General features: G+C 34.1%; 1 protein-coding gene across 1 annotated transcript in view; it reads left to right on the top strand.

The window, feature by feature from the left end:
- PPFIA2 (PTPRF interacting protein alpha 2) overlaps positions 1–21,491 on the top strand; it is a 524,056-nt gene that overhangs the window by 359,849 nt on the left and 142,716 nt on the right. Inside the window, exons 8-10 of the mRNA XM_079140424.1 lie at positions 9,935–10,156; positions 18,419–18,565; positions 19,583–19,717. Coding sequence (XP_078996550.1) covers positions 9,935–10,156; positions 18,419–18,565; positions 19,583–19,717 — 504 coding nt within the window. The remainder of the gene's footprint in view (positions 1–9,934; positions 10,157–18,418; positions 18,566–19,582; positions 19,718–21,491) is intronic.

Here is a 21,491-nt window from a genome sequence, read left to right as displayed (position 1 = left end):
TATTTTAATGTGAATTTGGAATAATGGTTTTCTAAAATTTACCCAAGATTTTTATAAAGATATTTTACTCATACAGTGCTTTTAAAACAAGTGGGAGGGTTAAGCTCTCTTTGCCTTTTGTGAAGGCATTTTTTCATGAACTTTATGTGAGGATAGTTAAATATATGTTTCTATATTTAATTTCATTTTGAATGCTTACATTTTTTCTAAAATTCATCTCATTTTTTAAAGGAAACATTCATTTTTCACTCATTCATCAAATACATTTTAAGTACCTATATTATGGAATATGCTGTTCTAGTCACAAGAGAAACATAAATTCAAACATTTATTAAATCAAAAAAATTCTATTGTATATCCATCACATGCCTCCTAAGCACTTGTGGTACATCAGAGAGGGAATATATTATTGGTCCTTTTCCTCCTAGAGCTTGTGATTTGGCAAGATGGAAGAGGTTAGAAGTAATTTAACACCCTTTGTTTTATATGCATATAAATACATATATATATATATAAATTTAACAAAAATACATAATTACAGACTCATCTTAGTATCTACAAATCACTCAAATCAAAGACTGCCTAAAATTAATTTGTTATAACGAAATATAACCTAAATTGTATATATACATTATTTAAACCTATTATCTGACCAATGAAAATAAATTACCCCAACAATATTATATCTCAATTAATATAACTTCCACTTCCCTATCATTAAAAATTCCTGAAACATTTAGATGTAAATTGAAACCTCTCAAACACTAACTCCTATTCTAATACATACATAGTACTTAAATCAACACCCTTAAGATAAGGCCTCATCTAAAACCAAACAAATATAGACCTAGGTACATATATACACATATAGATATATACATATATATCTTAAACATCCCAAAACACTTAACTGACAAAAATAATAATCCCAATCCCACCTTAATATATATGTATATTCAAATTAAATCAACCAAAAACTATAATTTTCTAACACATTAGTTAATGTGACTTAATGAAGCAAACTACTGAAAAGGTTTAGATGAATATTTGAACTCCATAGCATAAAGGTTTGGTCTTGGCCTTTTTTATGAAGTTATAGTAGAATTATGCATGCAAGTGTCCTCAGTGAGAATGCCCTTTATATCAAACGGATCAAAATAAGCAATATCAATTACACTATTACATGTAGTCCATCATGCCTTGCTAAACCACACCCCCACAGGATACAGCAGTGATTAAAATTAAGCACTATGAATGAAAGTTCAACTAAGTCCCACTATTAATAGGTCTGATAAATTTCATGCTAGCCATTGTGGTCATATACTAACCCAAATTAATAAGTCAAGTTTCATATGAAAGATAATAAGGTTAAGCTTTAGCTAAGCCTTAAAAAGCCTTAGCTAAAATAAAAACAAATCATGAAGGTAACTTTGATATGTTTTATATATACATTCATATACACATATTTATTTATATGTAAATCATTTGTATGTTAGAAGATAGTAAACCATTTTGAAAAAAAATAAGGACAAAGAAACAAGAATCAAGGGTCCTGTTGAGAGGAAGGATGGGGATAGGTACATAGGTTGTCAAAGTTGACCTCATTGAAACAATTTGGGTTTTCACTATGTGGATTATTAAAGAAAGAACATTCAGTAAGAAAGAAGAACTAAAGTGAAGGCCTTATTTAGAAGAGAGATTGACACGTAAGGTGAGCAGTGTGGTTACCAATGTGGCCAAAATTGAGTAAATGAGAGGATAGCAGGAAAGAGATCTTAGAGATAAAGGCATTGAGGGAGGGAAAAGGATAGGAGACCCAAGGAAATGGTGGTGTGATCATTGCTAGTTGTAAGAATTTTGCATTTTTCTAAGTAGAATGAGAAAACCATTGCAGAGTTTTGAGTACAGACTTAATTTCACTACAATAGGATCACCATGGAGCAATCTGGAGCTTCTTTAAGAATAAATAAAAGACAGAATTAGAAGTAGAGGACCTGTTAGGAGACTTCCAGTAATTGAATTGCAAGTAGATGGCCAAGACAAGGGTGGCAAGGGTAGAGGTCCTGAGAATCAGATTTAGATATACTGTAAAAAGAAAACTAATAATGGATTGATTAGAAGATGGTAAAAAGAAAGGATTTGAGAATGACTAGGTTTTTGGCCTGAGCAATTGGAAAGATGGCATTTTTACCAGTTGTGTTGGGGAAGGATAAACATAAAACATATTTGGGATCAAACTGTAGAAATATATATTTTAATACATCACAATGAACACACAAATATGTAACATGGTAGAGTGAAAAGTCTGATAAATTAACATTTGAAGACTGCTCTAAAAAGGCACTTTTGGTCACCTTTGATAACACCCAACTTCACTCCCCACAGACAGGTAATCTGTATAGTGAAAGAAAGTCATTTAATAGTTGCCTAGGGCTTGGGGCAAAGTAAGTTGGAAATGATTGCTAATGAGTAGGAGGTCTCTCTTTGGTGTGATGAAAATCGTATGTTGATTATTGCATAATTCTGTAAGTATACTAAACTCTACTGACTTTTACACTTTTAAAGGGTGAATTTTATGGTTTGTGAGTTGTATCTCAATAAAGCTGTTTAAAATAAGCATTTACCTTTGATTCAGTCATTTATCATGTAAAATTGCCATAATTTATTTCAAAGGTATATCAAGATAGCAATAATTTGGAGCAAAAGGAAAATATTATTTTTCTAAAATATAAATCACAATTTTAATATGACATTCTACTCTGAAATTTTGAAAACATATAATAAGTTCTCTGAAAAATATGTTTAAGCTTATTCAAATAGATGAAAGATTACACATTGTTAAGGTTTGGATGTGAGGTGTCCCCCAAAAGCTCATGTATGAGATAATTCAAGAAGATTTAGAGGAGAAATGATTCAATTATGTGAACCTTAATTCAGTAAATTAATCCCATGATGGGTTAACTGAGTGGAAATTGAAGGCAGGTAGGGTGTGACTGGAGGTATGTCATCAGGGCGTGCCATTGGGGTATATATATCTGGTATCCAGCAAATGAAGTCTCTCTCTCTGTTTCTTGATCTTCCTGTGAGCTGTTTCTCCACCATAATGTTCTGCTTCACCTCAAATCCCAAGGAATGGAGCCTGCTGTCTATGGATTGAGACCTCTGAAATTATGAACCCCCAAAGGAACTTTTCCTCCTCTAAAATGTTCTGGTCGGGTCATAATCACAGCAGCAAAAAAGCTGACTAAACAGAAATTGGTACTGGGAGTGGGATCATTCCTGTGACGAATTTGACCACATGGCTCATTTTTGGAATTGATGGGAGGAATTCTGATATGTGTAGTAGTACAAGCTAGAAGTGCTTTACATTGTTGTAAGTGGAGCTTAATGGTCAATTCTGGTGGGAGTTCACAAACCAGAATGTCAATAGGACTGTGGACAGTGAGGACAGCATTCAAGAGGGTTTAAAGGAAGAGAACAACACTATTGGTAATTGAACTGGAGGCCATTAGTGTTATGTTCTGTCTGAGAAGTTCTCTGCATTTTGCCCCTGTCCTGAGACTTTCTGTGACGCTGATTTTAAAAGCGACAGACTTCTTAATATGGCAGAAGAAATTTCTAGACAGCATAGCATTCAAGCTGTGACAAGGATATTGCTAAAGGCTTTTAGACAAGTTTATTGTGATATTTAGGAGCAGAAAGATTTGAAAAACACAGACTTGAAAGGTGAGATTAAAACTGGGACTCAGGAAATTGCAGTTGTGAAAGACATTGCTGCCACTAAAAAGAAATGTTGAAGACTGCCCAGAGACAATAAGAAAGATGGCTTCAGGGCATCTCAGGAGCTGGCAAATCTACACCAATCTCAGGCTCAAAGAAGTAAAAGTGAATCTCCTCTTGAGAAGAGACCAGTGAGGAATATTTCTTGCATGAGGGTGCCTAGGAAGATTTTTCAACATGCTCAGCCACCCAGAGACTACTCAGGCACTCAGAGACTACTGCAGCCAGGGTCCCCGGAGGATTTACTATTGCTCAAGATGGTGGCAGAACGTGGCATCAACCATGCAGTGCTGATTCTGCAGGAATACAGGATGCTGGAGTTAGTAGGTCATGGAGGCTGCCAGCAAGATTTCAAAGGAAGGCCTGGGAGGCCAGGCAAAGTGCACCTGAGTCAGCCTCCCTGCAGGCAGCCCTTGAGAGGACAAAGTGTAGAGATATGAGGAGGAAGCGGAAACTGCAGTGGAGACCCCCAAGATTAAGAAATGATAGTAATGTGGGACATTGTCCTAGGAAAGCTGCAGGAATCCAGCAGAGACAAGCCAACAGAAAGGTCACTTAGGTTGCAAACAATAAGGTAGTAAGGGCGGAGCTACACAAGCCCTTTGACCAGAACGTCACCATAACGTTTGCCTCAACTGCCGAATGTAGAGTTACAGGACTTGTTTGCCCAGCTAGATTTCAGTCTTGCTTTGATCCTATCCCTTCTTTCTATGCCCCTATATTTGTAAATGAAAATGTTTACTCTACACCTTTATATATTGGATACTCGTAAATCGATTTTGATTTTTATAGGAGCTCACAATGAAAACTTGCCCTGAGGCTCAGAGGAGACTGTGGACTTGAACTTTTACGAAATCTTGAACCGTTAAGACTATGGAACTCTTGGAATGGACTAAATGTATTTTGCATTGTGAATGGTCATGACCTTTTGGGGGCCAGGGGCAGAATGTTATGGTTTGGATGTGAGGTGTTCCCCCAAAAGCTCATGTGTGAGACTACGAAAGAAGATGTAGAGGGGAAATGATTGAGTTATGAAAGCCTTAATCCAATTAGTGAATTAATCCCATTATGGGATTAACTGAGTGGTAACTAAAGTGGTAGGGTGTGACTGGAAGTGGGTCACTGGGAGCATGTCTTTGGGGTGTATACATATATTTGGTATCAGATAAGTGGAGTCTGCTTTCTGATCTTCATGTGAGTTCTTTCTCTCCACCACTCTTTATTGTTCTGGTTGGGATTTTAGTTGCAGTGGTGAAAAAGTTGACTAAAACACACATTTTTTTCAGGATGAGAATGTTGCTCTGTGGTGAAGTGCTTACCTAGCATGCCTGAGGCCCTGGATTTGATCCCCAATACTGCAAAAGAAAATAATTACACATTTTTAAAAGCATGAATGGCTCATAAATACTTCAAGAAACAAATTGAGAAATCAAAAATATTTCTCTGAATTGTTCCAAATTTCAAAATACCATGAAGATCTTGTAGCATACATCTACTCCTTGAAGGAATTAAAGAGGTTAACATTTGAAAAGTTTTATTTTAGTTGCCTGATTACTGTTTATATTTAGTTAAATTCCTCTCACCTTAAGCCCATTAAAAATATATATAATATCATAGAAGATTTTAATGGACCACAGGTGCACAAAATTGCAATAATCATCTTTTCTAATTAGAAAATTAGAATAATTTCATTTCATGGAAGAAATATTGTCACATATATTAACATGCATCATATATCTATATAAATATGTACTCATTTTATATATATATATGAATATATGAGTGTTTGGTATGTGAATATGAATGCTTGGTACTTATCTCTACTATACAGCACATATGGTTTTAACCTATTTATTTATATATTCTGATTAGAGGCAGTATAGTAAAGGATAGATGAACTGACTCGAGAACTGAAAGTTCTGCATTTTAATTTACATAGCTTTATATTTAATTTCATAAGTCTCAGTTTCTCCAAAGTTCTAGGACTCTACAATTCTAACTATAATTTTTTAATTATAAGAAATATTTTTATAACAAAAAGTTTTTGTGATTTTTGTATTTTTAAAAGAATGCACTAATGTATAATTTGCATACAATTAAAGTGCACATTTCCATTAATTTTGATATATATTTGCATGCACACGCACATACATATTCAAATGCCACTCCGAACAAAGAGAACATTCCCATCACCGTTAAAAGTATCCTTGCCCCTTTAGAGTCCATCTCACCCCCAGTTTCAGTTTCTTGCCATGAAAGATTAGAATGGTTTACTCTAGAATTTCATACAATAGAGTCTCATAGTGTGTACTCCTTTCTGGCTAGCTTCTTTTACTCTCAGTATATTTTTGAGGCCCATTTGTTTTATTGCAAATTAAAGTAGTTTATTCTTTTTCATTTCATGAATTACCAACAGATTATACATTAAATAATGATAAAACAATAATACAAAGATTTTCTCCTATTTTTTAAAGCATTTTTCAAATTATTTAGTATAGCATAAAAATATTATTCATAAGGGACTCCATGATTGAGTGCTAATTTTTCTCTTAAGATATAAGTTGGATCAACAAACCTAATTATTTGAAGATACTACTAACCATCTGGCCACAGAATGGTTGTAATATGGGTACTGAACTTTAGTAAAAGGGGCGGGTGATGTTGCAAATATGTAGGAACAGGGAAGTGGATGCTGCAGTACACAGGCCACATCCTCCTCCTTGCTGGGAGTGCTGCTTACTAAGGAATCAGAGCTGGGCGTGGACCTAGCAATTGCCCTTAGAAGAGGGAAACCATGAACTCCTGCAATATACAACTACCTGTACATTGAGAAGGTCCATGCAGCAGCTGGAAATTGGATTTGGGAAGAAGGCTAGACCCAGTTGCCAAAATCATAATACCTGAGGTATGATTGTGCAGTTTGTTATAATTTCAAATATCATTGACCTCTATACACAACCTACAAGTAACTGGGCAAGTTTAAGATTTAACAGAACTTCCAGTTCTAGAGGAGTAAAGACATTCCTCTGGGCAACTGAAAAAATGCAAGTAAGTCTGTTTAATCTTTCTGTGCCTTTTTAATTTAGATTTTCCTAGCTCTTCCTCTATGCTCTCTCATTGCATTAGTATTAGACTTAACATTTCCAACCATTTGTCTGCTTTCCCTTTCTCTGCATTGCATCTTTCCTACTGTTTTTATGATACCTTCTATTTCCCCCCCTTCTGCTGCAGTCCGTTCCTAAAAGTTTTCATTCCTAAAATTCATGAGCTATGCAAAATTACCAACCTTCCCCTAAAAAAATGACAGGTATGGCAACAAATATTATATTCCCTATTTCTATAAAATTATCTCTTCTACATCTAATTTCAGATCATCTTACTGTACATGATAACTTCGTATAATTTTATCCATAGATTTGAAAAGAAAAAAAATCTCATACATGTATAATGGAAGGAGTGGGATTCACAGCACCACCCTAAAAATTTGGTAATACATAAAAAGGAGAGAAAAAATATGAAGATGTATAAATTGGAACAAGTGGATTGGGGAAGGGAAGAGGGGAGTCAAAGTGAAGTATCCAGGAATATGTTACATGCATGTATGAATATGAAATAATGGATTCCACTCTTATGTATAGGTATAATGTACCAATAAAAATGGTAACACAATTTTACACATATTTAATGGTTAAGAATCACACACACCTTAAGATAGATATGACTCTTTAACTTGAAAAAGACCTGAAGTTTCTTTGAGGAAGTGGTGTCAAAAGAGTTAAAGACTTTCATTTATTGTGAAGGGGTGGACAAAGTATCTAAGATCAGCAAACTGTTGTAACTCAGGTGTGGATGGTAAACTTACACCACCTGCAGGGGACTGAGGTTAATTGGTATTAAATATTTGGGGAAGATGCATGTGTGCCTTTGTTGTGTTTTTCACTTGGCTTATTTCAGCTAGGTGCCATTTCCTGGGGTTAGCCAATACTTCTCAGGAACAAACTTGCACATAAGAGAACACAACATGTGTATTACATTCAAATTGTTTCCTGATAGATTTATAATATTGGCACAAATCCATGTTGCTAAACAAGCACTACAGCTGACTAACTGACTTTCTTTGCTCTTTCTCCATAGTTTCCTATTTCCACTTGGTTGTCCTTTACTTTGTAGAGGTGATTTCTTCCCAATTTTTGCACTACTCTCACCACAAATCTGCTCCCAAGCAGCTGGTCAATGGAGCGTTCACCTTTTACAATTTTAAATGACAAGTGTATCTACTTTCAAGCTATTTAACAAATGGTTTACCTCAAGTACTTACCATTTTGTTGTGGTGAGACCATTTAACATCTACCCTGTCAGCAATTTTGAAATATGTGCTACTTTTTTAACTGTAGTCACCAAGCTGTGCAATAGACCACTGAAGCCTACTCCTTCTAATTAAAACTTTGTGCCCTCTGATTAGCATCTCCCTTTTATTATCATCCCACCCCTATCTCCTGTCCTTGATTACACCATTCCCTTCTCTACTTTCATAAATTTGACTATTTTAGATTCTACATATAAGTGAGATCATGAAGAACTTTTCTCTGTGCCTGACTTAGTTCACTTAGCAAAATGTTCTCTAGGTTGATTCATGTTGTAAAAAATGGCACTTTTCTTCTTTGATAAGGCTGGATAGTTTTATTAGTGTATACACCACCTTTTCTTTTTCCATTCATCAATCAATGAACACATAGGTTGATTCCCTATGTTGGCCACTGTGAATGGTGCTGCAGTGAACATGTAAGTGCAGATATCTCTGTGAGATTGATTTTGATTCTTTATATACATCCAGACGTGAGATTGCTGACTCACATGGTAGTTCAATTTCTAGGTTGCTGTTTTTCAAGGCACTTCCTTACTGATTTCTAAAATTTGTATGCTAACTTACATTCCCCACCAACAGCGTACAAGAGTTCCATTCAGTTCACATTCTTGCCAACATTTTCTTTTGACTTTTTGATAATAGCTATTCTAGGATGGATGAGATGATATCTCATTAAGGTTTCAGTTTGCATCTCCCTAATTAATTTTTACTTTTTATTGGTTCTTTTTAGTTACACTTGACAGTAGAATCCATTTTGGTAAAATGATACAATCATGGAATACTACCTTATTCTAATTAGGATGCCATTCTTGTGGAGGTACAGGATGGTGGGATTCACTGTGATATATTCATATCTGTACATAGGAAAGTATTGTCAGATTCATTCCACTGTCTTCCCTTTTCCTATCCTCGCTCCCTTCTCTTCATTCCCTTTTGTCTCATCTTACTGAATTTGTGAAGGTGAACATTTGTATGTCTTCTTTTGAGTAATGTCTTTTCAGATCCTTTGCCAGTTTTGTAATAGGGTTATTTGCTTGTTTGCTGTTGAGTTTGATTTCCTCATATGCTTTGGATATTAGCCTGTGCTGCACACTAGTGAAGACATGGGTCCATGGGCTTCGGAAGGGCCCTTTCAAAAAGTAGAAATGTTGATCTTAAAATCTTTAACCCTTTTCAATTCCTTCCAGTGGGTTGTGTGCACATGTAATGTTTATGTTGCAAACAATATAGAGATTGAGACTTTTCTCTGCTATTATTTTCTACCAGTGGGATCAGAATTATCACTTTCAAAAAAATAGTGTATATGTTCTTTTTCCATGTGTCATTCAAATTAAGGTTTGAAAATTCACAAAGGATTTTGAATAAAAATAAAAAATATTATAGTTTCTGTATACCTACCTATTAAAAATAATATGCTGTTATCTCAATATAATATATATTGATAAAAAAGTATATAATTATTGTTAAAATAATAAATACCAGTTATTTATCACATATGATTTATGCTACTTTACATTGTATACAAACATAAGTATATACACACATATATATGTATATATGTAGTCAAATGCTTCTGTCCAACTTTTTGAAATTTATTAATTTACCTTTATATTTTAACATCAATTAATTATTTTCTCAGAAACTTGTTCTTTCTTCAAAACTTTTTTTCAGAAGTTCTAATTTGTCAGTGTGAAATCTGCATCAATTTCATTTATTTAATTGCATAATACTTTTTAAATTTAAGGATAAAGAACATCCTAAGTGCCATTTCTTGGTCTATTCCTACAGCGTTTGTCCAATGGCTCTATTGACTCAACGGATGAAACCAGTCAAATAGTTGAACTGCAAGAATTGCTTGAAAAGCAAAACTATGAAATGGCCCAAATGAAAGAACGTCTAGCAGCCCTTTCTTCCCGAGTGGGAGAGGTGGAACAGGAAGCAGAGACAGCAAGAAAGGATCTCATTAAAACAGAAGAAATGAACACTAAATATCAAAGGGATATTCGGGAGGTGAGTGATTCATAACCCTCTTGATTTTTGCTTCCTGGATTCTGTCTCTGGGAAGCTCTTTCCATAATTTCCTCTAATGATGTGAAATCTGTACTTCTCAAAAGACCATAATTTGGGTCACATTATATTAGTTATGTACTTGTTCAGTAAAGCAAAAATAGTTTGCTTCATCAACAACACTTTAAATATGTATGGAAGGAAATTTTTGGTGTCAAGTCTCAGATACAATAAAGACTTTCTGAAGCTTTAATGAATTTTTAAAAATTCAGGCTTTTAATTTTAAATAACTGTGTGTGGGAATGAATCACGACTTTCTACAATCTTAGCATACAAGAATACTTAAAGACGTTACTTTAAATCATTCCTTCTTATTTTGGTTCTGTGTCTATGAATGTGAAGTATATGTGTGAATGTTATACATATGTATAACATAACCTTTCTCATTCTATATATTCAGTTCTTGCTGGAATTAACATTGCTTTATCATTGACAAAAAGAAAGAACTTTAAAGTTACTACAAAAGATGCAAGGAGATATTTTATTTGTAACACTGCCAAATCATCTTACTTGCCAAGGTTAAAGTTTAGAATCAGTTTATTTTCTCTCAATTGAAAAGAAAATTATTTTTCTCTGTGAAGATTATTTGTGATTTTATCCTTTTCCATTTTTGCATACTCTTTTCAATCATATGTTTTTATCTTTTTATATTGTTTTTAGGTACTTAACAAGCTGTTAATGCAGCGACTCTTATTCTATGTATTTAATTCTCTTTCTCGTTCTCTCTTGCACCCCTTTCACCATACTTATGCCTCCATGGTCCATTAAAACTGTCCTTATAAAAGTTTCCCTATTGACCTGTGTGTTACTGAGTGAAGGGATCAGTTCTCAGTCCTTTGAATCATTTTATCACCTTACTACTCCCCTTCCCTGGAGCATGTCATCACTGAGCTAACAGAACACTCCATATTTACTCCATGCCCTCAATTCAGAGTTCTTTACTGGGTCCCTTCCCTATCTGACCTCAGAATGCCTTCCCTTCTCTATCTGCTCTAGTAAATTCATGTTAGTCTTATGATTCCAAAACCCTCTACAGCAGTCTAACTCCCACTTTACATCTCTAGCTTGTCTTGCTCTCCTGATTTCCAGATGATTGTATAGAATTCTAAGTGGCATCTCAAAATTAACACCTTCAGAATTGTTTTCTTGCTATTCCTCCCATAAATCTGACTCACCTGCAGTCTTACAGACCCATCATTGTTGTTGTTCATGCCAAAAGTCTCAGCTATCCTTGGTACCCCTCTTTGACTCAGATACTATTGTTTGCATCAGTGACAAATACTATTACCTCCAAATTCCTAGTGTATTCATTATGACTTCTTCTCACAATTACCATAGCTCTTCCTTGTTCTGCACACTTTCTCCATCTGGATTATTATAACACTGGTCTTCACTGGTCTTCCTACTTCAGCCTTTGGCTCGCCTCAATCTAAACCCCACAACCAGAGTAGCCTGCTTATGCATCATCTCATGCTACTTTTCTGCTTAAAACTCTTCAATGGCTACCTATTCCACTTGCAGTGATATAAAAGCCCTTAAAGTGACCTAAAAGACATGTGCAGTCTCTGTTACCTCCCTCCTGACCTTTCAGAGTTCATCCCCTCTATTATTCTAGCCCACTCTACTCATTAAAGGTGACCTCATCTGCAAGCAGGCCCTATTAAGTTGTATCTTCTTATCACCCTGTCTTTTGCTCAAATGGTGTCTTCTCAAGGAAGTATTCCCTTACCTTGCTATTTATACATATATACTCTCCCTCTTTTTTCATCTATGTATCCCATAGCACTTCTTCTTTCTTGGCATAACATACATTTTACAGATATCCTTGTGCATCATCTGATTCCTTCCATGACTATATATAAAGATGCATGAGGACTGGGAATTTGGTTTGCTCTGTTCACTGCTCTCTCTATCTATCTACAAACTATTAAGCATAATAGGCACCCCAAAACACTTTTGTGAAAAGCAGTTTTATATAATAAGTAAATATTATATTTACAGGTTTATATAATAAATAAATATCAGAATGCATGGATGATATTAGAATATTCACTAAAACACTAATTACTGTTTCTGAAAAACAGAGATGATCTGTGAATCACTAAATGCATTCCAGCTCAGATGATACAACTTTATATGAACCAATCGTCCATGGATACCTGTGTCCTCTTCATTCCTTCCCACAACCAAAACTCAGGAAATTTTAAAAGTAGATGAAGTTTAACCCCTCTTCTATACCAGCTGTAAGGAGTCACTAGGACTTCTGTCATTTAAATTACCAGGTCTATTTCTTGAACTATTGCTCATTCTGATATTTCTTCATTCTCTTGGTTCCAGAGGTTTTGGTGTTTTCCTCCATTTTAGTACTTACATATCCAATTCATATCTCATCTATTGTCACCTACACGAAGAGCCCAGTGCCTCCAGTTTCCCCTTTCTTATCACCCATTTAAAAAAAACACCTTAATATACATAGTCTCTGGATATAGGGGTCAACGAGACCAGTTAGACGGAAGACATCAATCCTTTGACTCCAGGTCTTCTTTTATCAGAAATTTCTTCTAATGTCTCCTTCCACAGGAAATTCTTCTAAAGTATAATTACGCTTTTTCATTTTAAGAGTTCCATGAAAAAAGAATATTTCTTGTCATCCCCCTTTGAGTGGAGATGGCAAACACAAATGTTTTCTGAGCTAGGCAGGCAATATGAATGTGTGAAATACCAGGTGCAAGACAGTAGGAGGTGACAGAGTTGACAAGACCAGTGAATCGAGCAGAGCCCATGGCCAGCCTGCCTTTCTGGATGCACCAGGCTTTTTGTGTACACACACACACACACACACACACACGCACACACACACACACACACAAATGCACACAGCACATTCACAGGCCACTGTGAAGAATAACTAAAATATGTCTGAGAGATTCAGTTTTCAAGTCCCACACCCCTGGTTTATTAAGGATTTCAGAAGAACCAACAACATGTGAAAGCTATTCCTGGTACATTATATTTGATTTCTCTAATTTTTCATGAATTCCTTGGGCAAAAATTACTATTACCCTCACTTTTCCTAGATGAAGACCCTAAGGCTTAGTGAGATAAAAATGACTTGCCAACCTCCTACTCCTGCACTAAGAAATAGGATCATCCTGGCTTCAAAACTTGTGCTTTCCCACTATGAACATCTTCTAAAATCAACACAAAATGATACTTTACTCAGTGATGGCAGCTATTGTAAAAAATGCAGCTGCACTATAACTGCCATCTATCTAATTAATGTTTTGGTCATTCTTCCCAATAAGCAAGATATAAAATTCATGTACTTAAACAAGCAACACATTTTAATCTCTGCTTTTATTTTTCTGAATAATACGTTGCTGAGCTGTGGTCACACAAAGCCTACTGGATTGCATGTTTCTTAGTAGAAAAAACACTGGTCAGTTTGTTTTGGTACTTCTACAGCATTGCTAGTGCAGTATGATTTGTATATTATTTAATTTTGAATTAATTAAGAAAAAAACTCAGGGAATCAGAATGACCAGTCATGTCATTTAAAACTGAAATGCATTCTGCTTTGCATGTGAGGAAAACCTAACATATCTTAAAGGAATTATATACTTATGTTCCATTGATGGTTTCAGAATATATTTTTGTGATTTTTCTTTATCAAGAAGTAAATTGATCCAAACTTTACTTTCATTTAAAGATTTATCTTAGTTGTTCCTTACACTGATTTTGACTTACAAGAGTAGGTGAAACAGATTAAAGATAGACAAAATACACATATTGGAAAAATAGTTCCACAAAGTGTCTTAACTCTTTACTTTTTAATCAAGGTTATTAACTGTATTGAACTATAGTATCTCACTGAATACATAACTGTACAAAGAATGAAATAGTTCAATGAAGTATTTTAATTATATCTTTTTGTGAATGAAATCAGCTTATCTTTTCAATTTTCTATTAAAAGCTCTTCAGGAGCTCACTATGTGATCCAAGGAATGAATGCATATCAGTTTTGTCTTCTCTATTATCGGAGGCATGGAATTATATTTTTCACTTTATTAGATGTTACTATAGAGTTATGTTTATTTAATATACCAAAGTTCTATTTATACATGCCTTTAGGTCAATAGATTATTGAAACTTTGAATTTTTTTCTCACTTTTTGCATAGCAGGTTTTAGAGACTAGAAGAAGCTTCCTTTCTTAGAATTTCCAAATGACACAGAAGAAAAATCTATTTCTCTCACTTGTAAATTTAAAATTATTTTTGGCAACACAGCCTGCAGTTAAGAAATGAATCACCCACATAAATCATTGAATCAAAAATGCAGTACTGAAGTCATAATATAATGATTCCTACATGTAACTGATGCCACAGGGTAAGATCAGTTAATTGTAGACATAACAGTAATCAATAACAAAAAAGTTACTATTTATTATGTATTCTATCATCATGAGGTACTATACAAAGAAATTTTAAAGATTATATGACCTACTTCTTAACAATAATGTTACATGGTAGATGTTTGGTGGTAATTCAACAATAACAAAAAAGGCAGTGTAGATTTTGAGGGTATATAATAGAGTTTGCAGCATTGACCCATGATAACAGAATTAATAAATATAAAAAAATGAGGATCTGGCACAAGCATGTATTACTGTAATGCTCATGTCCTTGAAAACATGTGTTTGACTTTTGCTGAATTTATTAATATTAGAATTTACTAAGAAATTTATATTCACAGGACTGGAAGAATTTGTGGATGCAATAGAACTAAGGACAATATGATGAGGCCATTACTTCCAGCATTTTCTCTTGTTTATTTTTTTTATTTAGCTTTTATTTTTTTACAGACTGCATTTTGATTCGTTGTACACAGATGGGGTGCATCATTTAATTTCTATGGTTATACACGATGTAGATTCATACCATTCTTATAATCATACATGTACATATGGTAATGATGTCTGTCTCATTCCACCATTTTTCATAACCCCTCCCTTTCATTTCCTTCTACATATTCTAAAGTTCCTCATTCTTCTCTCACTACCCACCCCCCCACCCCTATTATATATCATTCTCCACTTATCAGGGAAAACATTCAGCCTTTGGATTTTTGGGCTTGGCTTATTTCATTTAGCATGATATTCTCCAATTCCATTCATTTATTTGCAAATGCCATAATATTATTCTTCCTTATGACTGAATAGTATTACATTGTATATATATACCAGAGTTTCTTTATCCATTCAACTGTTGAAGGGCATCTAGGTTGGTTCCACAATCTAGCTATTGTGAACTGAGCTGCTATAAACATTAATGTGGTTGTGTTACTGTAGTCTGCTGATTTTAAGTCCTTTGGGTATAAACCAAGGAGTGGGTAACTGGGACAAAAGGTGGGTCCATTCCAAGTTTTCTGAGGATTCTTCACTCTGCTTTCCAGAGTGGCTGCACAAATTTGCAACTCCACCAGCAATATAAAAGTGTGCCTCTTTCCCCATATCCACTCCAACATCTATTATTACTTGTGTTCTTGATAATAGCCATTCTAATTGGAGTAAGATGAAATCTTAGAGTTTTAATTTGCATTTCTCTGATTACTAGAGATGTTGAACACTTTTTTATATATTTATTAATTGCCTGTGTGTCTTCTTCTGTAAAGTGTCTGTCCAGTTCCTTGGCCCATTTATTGATTGGGTTCTTTGTATTTTTGGTGTAAAGCTTTGTAAGTTCTTTATAAATTTAGGAGATACGTGCTCTATCTGAAGTGCATGTGGAAAAGATTTTCTCTCACTCTGTAGGTTCTGTCTTCACATTCTTGATTGTATCCTTTGCTGAGAAAAAGCTTTTTAGTTTGAGTCCATCCCATTTATTGATTCTTGTTTTGATTTCTTGTGCTTTGGGAGTCTTTTTGAGGAAGTCTGATCCTAATCCAATGTGATAAAGATTCGGGCCTACTTTGTCTTCTATTAGGTGCAGGGTCTCTGGTCTAATTCCTATGTCTTTGATCCATTTTGAGTTGAGTTTTGTGCAGGGTGAGAGATAGAGATTTAATTTCATTTTACTGCATATGGATTTCCAGTTTTGCCAGCACCATTTGTTGAACAGGCTATCTTTTCTCCATTGTATGTTTTTGGCTCCTTTGTCTAGTATGAGACTGAATTTATGTGGTTTTGTCTCTGTGTCTTCTATTCTGTACCATTGGTCTGCCTATTTTGGTGCCAATACCATGCTGTTTTGTTACTGTTGCTCTGTAGTATAGTTTAAGGTCTGGTATTGTGATACCTCCTGTTTCACGTTTTCTATTCAGGATTATTTTGGCTATTTGAGGTCTTTTGTTCTTCCAGATGAAGTTTGTGATCTCTATCTTCCTATCATATTAGATAAGGAGTATATCTATCTTATTCCTTTCCTTACTTTTTCTTCTACTCATCTTTCCATTATAATTATCTCAAAATCACACTCAGTGTTACCATCATCATAATTATGATGATGAAGTTGATGATGTGAATAATTTTCACAATTAATTGAAATAGTCGTTTGCTATAACAATATTTTCCTCTTGTTATTCAACTTTGTTTTTCAAGGATTTTTATTAACTACTGCATATATAATTTGCTTGCTCAGTGTTTAAACTATGGTAAATCTTCCCACACTCTCCAACAGTTTGGTAAAATTCTTTTCAATTGGATTATGGTTCCTGGTAAAGCAGGAAGTTGTCATTCTTATTTTATTTCCTTAGAATCATCCTTTTTTCCTCTTCCTTCCTCTTCTGATCTGCACCAGTTTCTTTGTTAGCCTGTTTCATTGTCAGTTATCATGGAATTTATCTCTACCATCACCTTAAAAGTCCATAAGAAAGGAAGTAATCAAGGTCCCTAAAGAGGAAAATGCATAGAACCCAGAGCACAGTGATGAAATTAAGGATTCGTGTGAATGTGATTAAACTTATAAATGGTGGTGAGGCTTAGGAATGTCCTTTTAAGAGCTTTTATTTCTTTTAGACATTTTGAAGAAAGATTATGTTTTATGTAGGTGTGGCAGGACTCGCTATGGACCTTGAAGCAAAGTGATAAAGGGACTGGTCAGGAACAAGTAATCAAATGAACCCAGATAGTAATATGCAGAAACTACCACCATCTTCTCAAATCTTTATGCAAAGGAATAGTAATATATAGAAGCAACCAATATCTCTATCCCTAGTGCATTCTTAAGAAAACATTCCAGTTCCATAAGACTAACTTCCGTAGCTGACTGAACCCAGTATCCTCTCAATAGTGTAGATTATCTATTTACCAACAAAATTCCATGGAATATGTTAGGAAGATAATATCTCCATATTATTATCCATAATAAGTTAAATAGTTTAAACACTAGTGTTTAAAATATTATCAGTGCCACAACTGTCTCCATTTACACAGATAGTTGGTTTCTTCCTATACTTACGTGTTCACTGAGTCCTCTAAACTCTTATTTAATTGGAATGTATATAAGGGAAAATGGTTACGTTCTTAAGTCCTTTTGTAAATTTACCATGAATATGGTTCACGTATATAATTTTCACCTCTGCTTTTTGAAAAAAATATTTATTATTATTATTATAATCATCATAATCTTATTGTCATCATCATCATCATCATCATCATCACTATTATTTTGCAAATGCTGGGGTCAAACCCAGAGCCTTGTGCACGAGAGGCAAGCCCTCAACCACTGATCTACATCTAGAGCCCCTACCTCCTTTTTTAAGCACTGAGTTACTCTTCCTTATGTATATGAGAATATGCATGGTATTTGTCATTTCTTATTTGAAGATTGCTTTACAATTTGGAACTTTAGCCATCATATAACAGTCGTGTAGTTTACAATTCTATCTGTCATTGTACTTACTTTTACTACAAAAAGAGCTAATTTATCTGCCACCTCTTTCTAAATATGTCAATTCTGCAGTAGATCATTTCAAAATATACTCCTTTGCATTCTCAGAGAGCAAAAACTTCTGGTTAATCTAGGATGTAAGATGACTTCAGATAAATAAATTGGGAAAACTCACATGAAATCTTGTACTACTTCTATAAAAAGAAAAGAACATCTACTTCAATAAAACCATAATTCTTATGCCTTGTAATTTTATTTACATAAAAAACATATTAAGCTCTCTACAAATCTGATCTGATTTTTCAATTTTAATTATAGGCTATGGCACAGAAGGAAGACATGGAAGAAAGGATCACCACCCTTGAGAAGCGTTACCTCAGTGCTCAGAGAGAATCTACCTCCATACATGACATGAATGATAAACTGGAAAATGAATTAGCAAATAAAGAAGCCATCCTACGGCAGGTTCAGTATCTCTGTCTTGGTTTTGTTCTGGTCCATGTGTGTATTCTCACCATTCTCACAAAACACAGTGTAAGTAAACTAGAGTGAATCTTAGCAGATTATCGGTCAAACATGCTCTAACATTTAGAATAAAGCTAATGAAAAAATGTGATTTCCAGTATACCATTCACTTTTTAGAAAAATAAAAGTATTTGTCATGATAATAATAAAAATAATTAAAATTATTAAGTTTTAATCTGTATGTAAATCAGAAATTGTGCTAAATAGTTCACATGTTTGTATGACTTTATTCAAACCACCACCTCTGAAGTAGTAATAGTTTTTATATTGAGTACACTAAGGATCAAAGACATTGAATTGTCCCAATGCTACACGTCGGAAAATGCCAGAAAATAAAGAAAGCCAAAGTCTTTTGGGATCTAGAGCAAGAGTAGGCAAACTATGGTCCCCAGGCCAAATCTGGTTGGCTGCCTTCAATTGTAAATAAAGTTTTACTAGAACATGGCCTTGTATAATCATTTAATCATGTTAACGACAGCTTTTGTATTACCACAGCAGACTTGAGGAGTTGGAACACAGATCATTTGATACATTGTCCAGCCCTTTACAGAAAGCTTGCCAATCTCAATTCCAGAGCCCAGACTCAGTTTTCAAGCCACATTCCCTGTTCCACTCCAGATTAATGGGGTGATTTTCCTTATTTTTTGTCATGATAGATCTGACATCTTAATACTGAGCTATATGGCATTTATTCCAGTTTATACTCATTAGCAATTTCTTTTCTTTTTGCTGCCAATGGTAAGAGATTTTCTATTGTTTATAATGTGCTGAATTTTATTAAGGAAAATGGATAAATAATATATAAAAGCATGATGATGATAGTCACTTAGCACATTTGGGTACGCTTATAGTTGATTTTAAGTCTAGATTAATGGCTGAAGTATAAAGCCCATAGTGACTGTATTTGCTATACTAACTCTGACCCTTTAAGTGCCTCTTTTACAATTCTTATTTCAGATGGAAGAGAAAAATAGACAGCTACAAGAGCGTCTTGAGCTGGCTGAACAAAAGTTGCAGCAGACTATGAGAAAGGCGGAAACCTTACCTGAAGTAGAAGCTGAACTGGCTCAGAGAATTGCAGCCCTAACAAAGGTACCGAACTAAAACAATTAGTAGGTCAACCTTCATATACATGTAGCAACAACTGTCAATCAAAATGGAATCTGTAACGATTTTCTTTAGGCCCTACGAAAGTCAATTTTATTGAACTTTATTGTATTAATCTGCAATTCAATGATTTTTTTCTCATTGCATGTATTTTACCTATGCTGATATCAGTGACTGGTACAAACATAATAATGATCCCCTTGCCCATTTGAACATTAGCAAAACAAACAATATTTTACTTTATTATTATAGTTTTTCTTCCATGGTAATATTTGTACATAAGAATAATGGAGATAAGCACTCAGTGATATTAAATGTTTAAAATATATATACATGAGACATAACAATAGGTTTCACATAAGTTATCATTAGAAATTTAGGAAATATAATACAATGTGATTTTTTTCAGACTGTAGTATGATAAAACTTGCTACGAATTGGAAGTTATACTTACAGAAGTCTATAGGAAAAACATTAGATAGCAAAACAGTAGTTTTATAGTTGTAATTTCTTCAAAAAATTAAAATTAATAATGCTCTGAAGAAATTTCAAAATTTTCTGCGATAGTTTCCAGTAGATTCTGCAACTATCTTTATAGTTTAGATTTTGCAGACTTTATAACGTTTAAAAAGACTATTCTGACCCCTAATAGTCAAATGGAAATTAAATTACTTCAAACTGTGTATACAATTTACTAGAATAAAAGTCCTGATTATTTTTACTAATAGCATGTTGGACTTTTGATAGCCATTCAAAACTGTACACACATTTTATGTGATCACACAATCATTGTTGTTTGCTAATTTTTCCAGACCATAGCAATAAATGGGTACTACAGGTATGTGAACTTAAAGTTTAAATACTGGCATTAGGAATTTTCCAAAGCAATTGGTACAAGTAATGGAAAGGAGACACACAAAACCTATGAGATACTTAAAATATGATCAGGCAGCTAATCTTCCTGTTTGTTACAGTAAAGGAGTTCACTGGGTAGTTAGAAGGCAAACTTATCATTTAATCTGAAAATGTTTCCTAAATTATATAAAGCTTTCCTAAATTATGTAAAGTTATCCAAATGTTAGTATTTTTATGTTTTTCTAGCAAACACTTAATTACTATAGTATGGATTAAGATATGTGAACTTGACTTTTTATTTCAGAAACATAAATAACTTTCATAGAGGTTTTTTGTTTTGGTTTTTTTCTTTTCTTTTCTTTTTTTACTGGGAATTGAACACCAGGGCACTTAACCACTGAACCACACCCCAGCCCTTTTTCTATTTTATTTAGAGAGAGGGTCTTGCTGAGTTACTCAGGGCCTTGCCAAATTGCTGAGGCTGGCTTTAAACTAATGATCCTCCTACCTCATCATCCCAAGTTGCTGGGATTACAGGTGTGCGCCACCATGCCCACTTCACAATGAGTTCTTAAGTGTCACTATTTTGGGGGGAGTTAAGTTAGTGATTACATAAAAAAATAACTTTTTAAAATTATAGTGTATAATAGTCATCAATATTATTCTGACTAAAATACCAGAAAGTCTATAATCTTCCCCAAAGAAACAATTTAAAATTCAACAAACCATTGCCTGAAGTTAACCTCTGACAAAGACTGATAACAGAACATCATTTGACATATAATATTTGGCTTATAGGGCATTAAATATTCCTAAGAATTCTTTAGAATGTATACATGTATATTTAGACTATAATAATATTTAGGATATATAATACAATATATATTAGATGTCCTTTTTTTTC

This window comes from Sciurus vulgaris (assembly GCF_902686455.1).
Source record: "Sciurus vulgaris genome assembly, chromosome: 5".
In the NCBI taxonomy this organism is placed as follows: Eukaryota; Metazoa; Chordata; class Mammalia; order Rodentia; family Sciuridae; genus Sciurus; species Sciurus vulgaris.
This window is presented reverse-complemented; position numbering and strand designations above follow the sequence as displayed.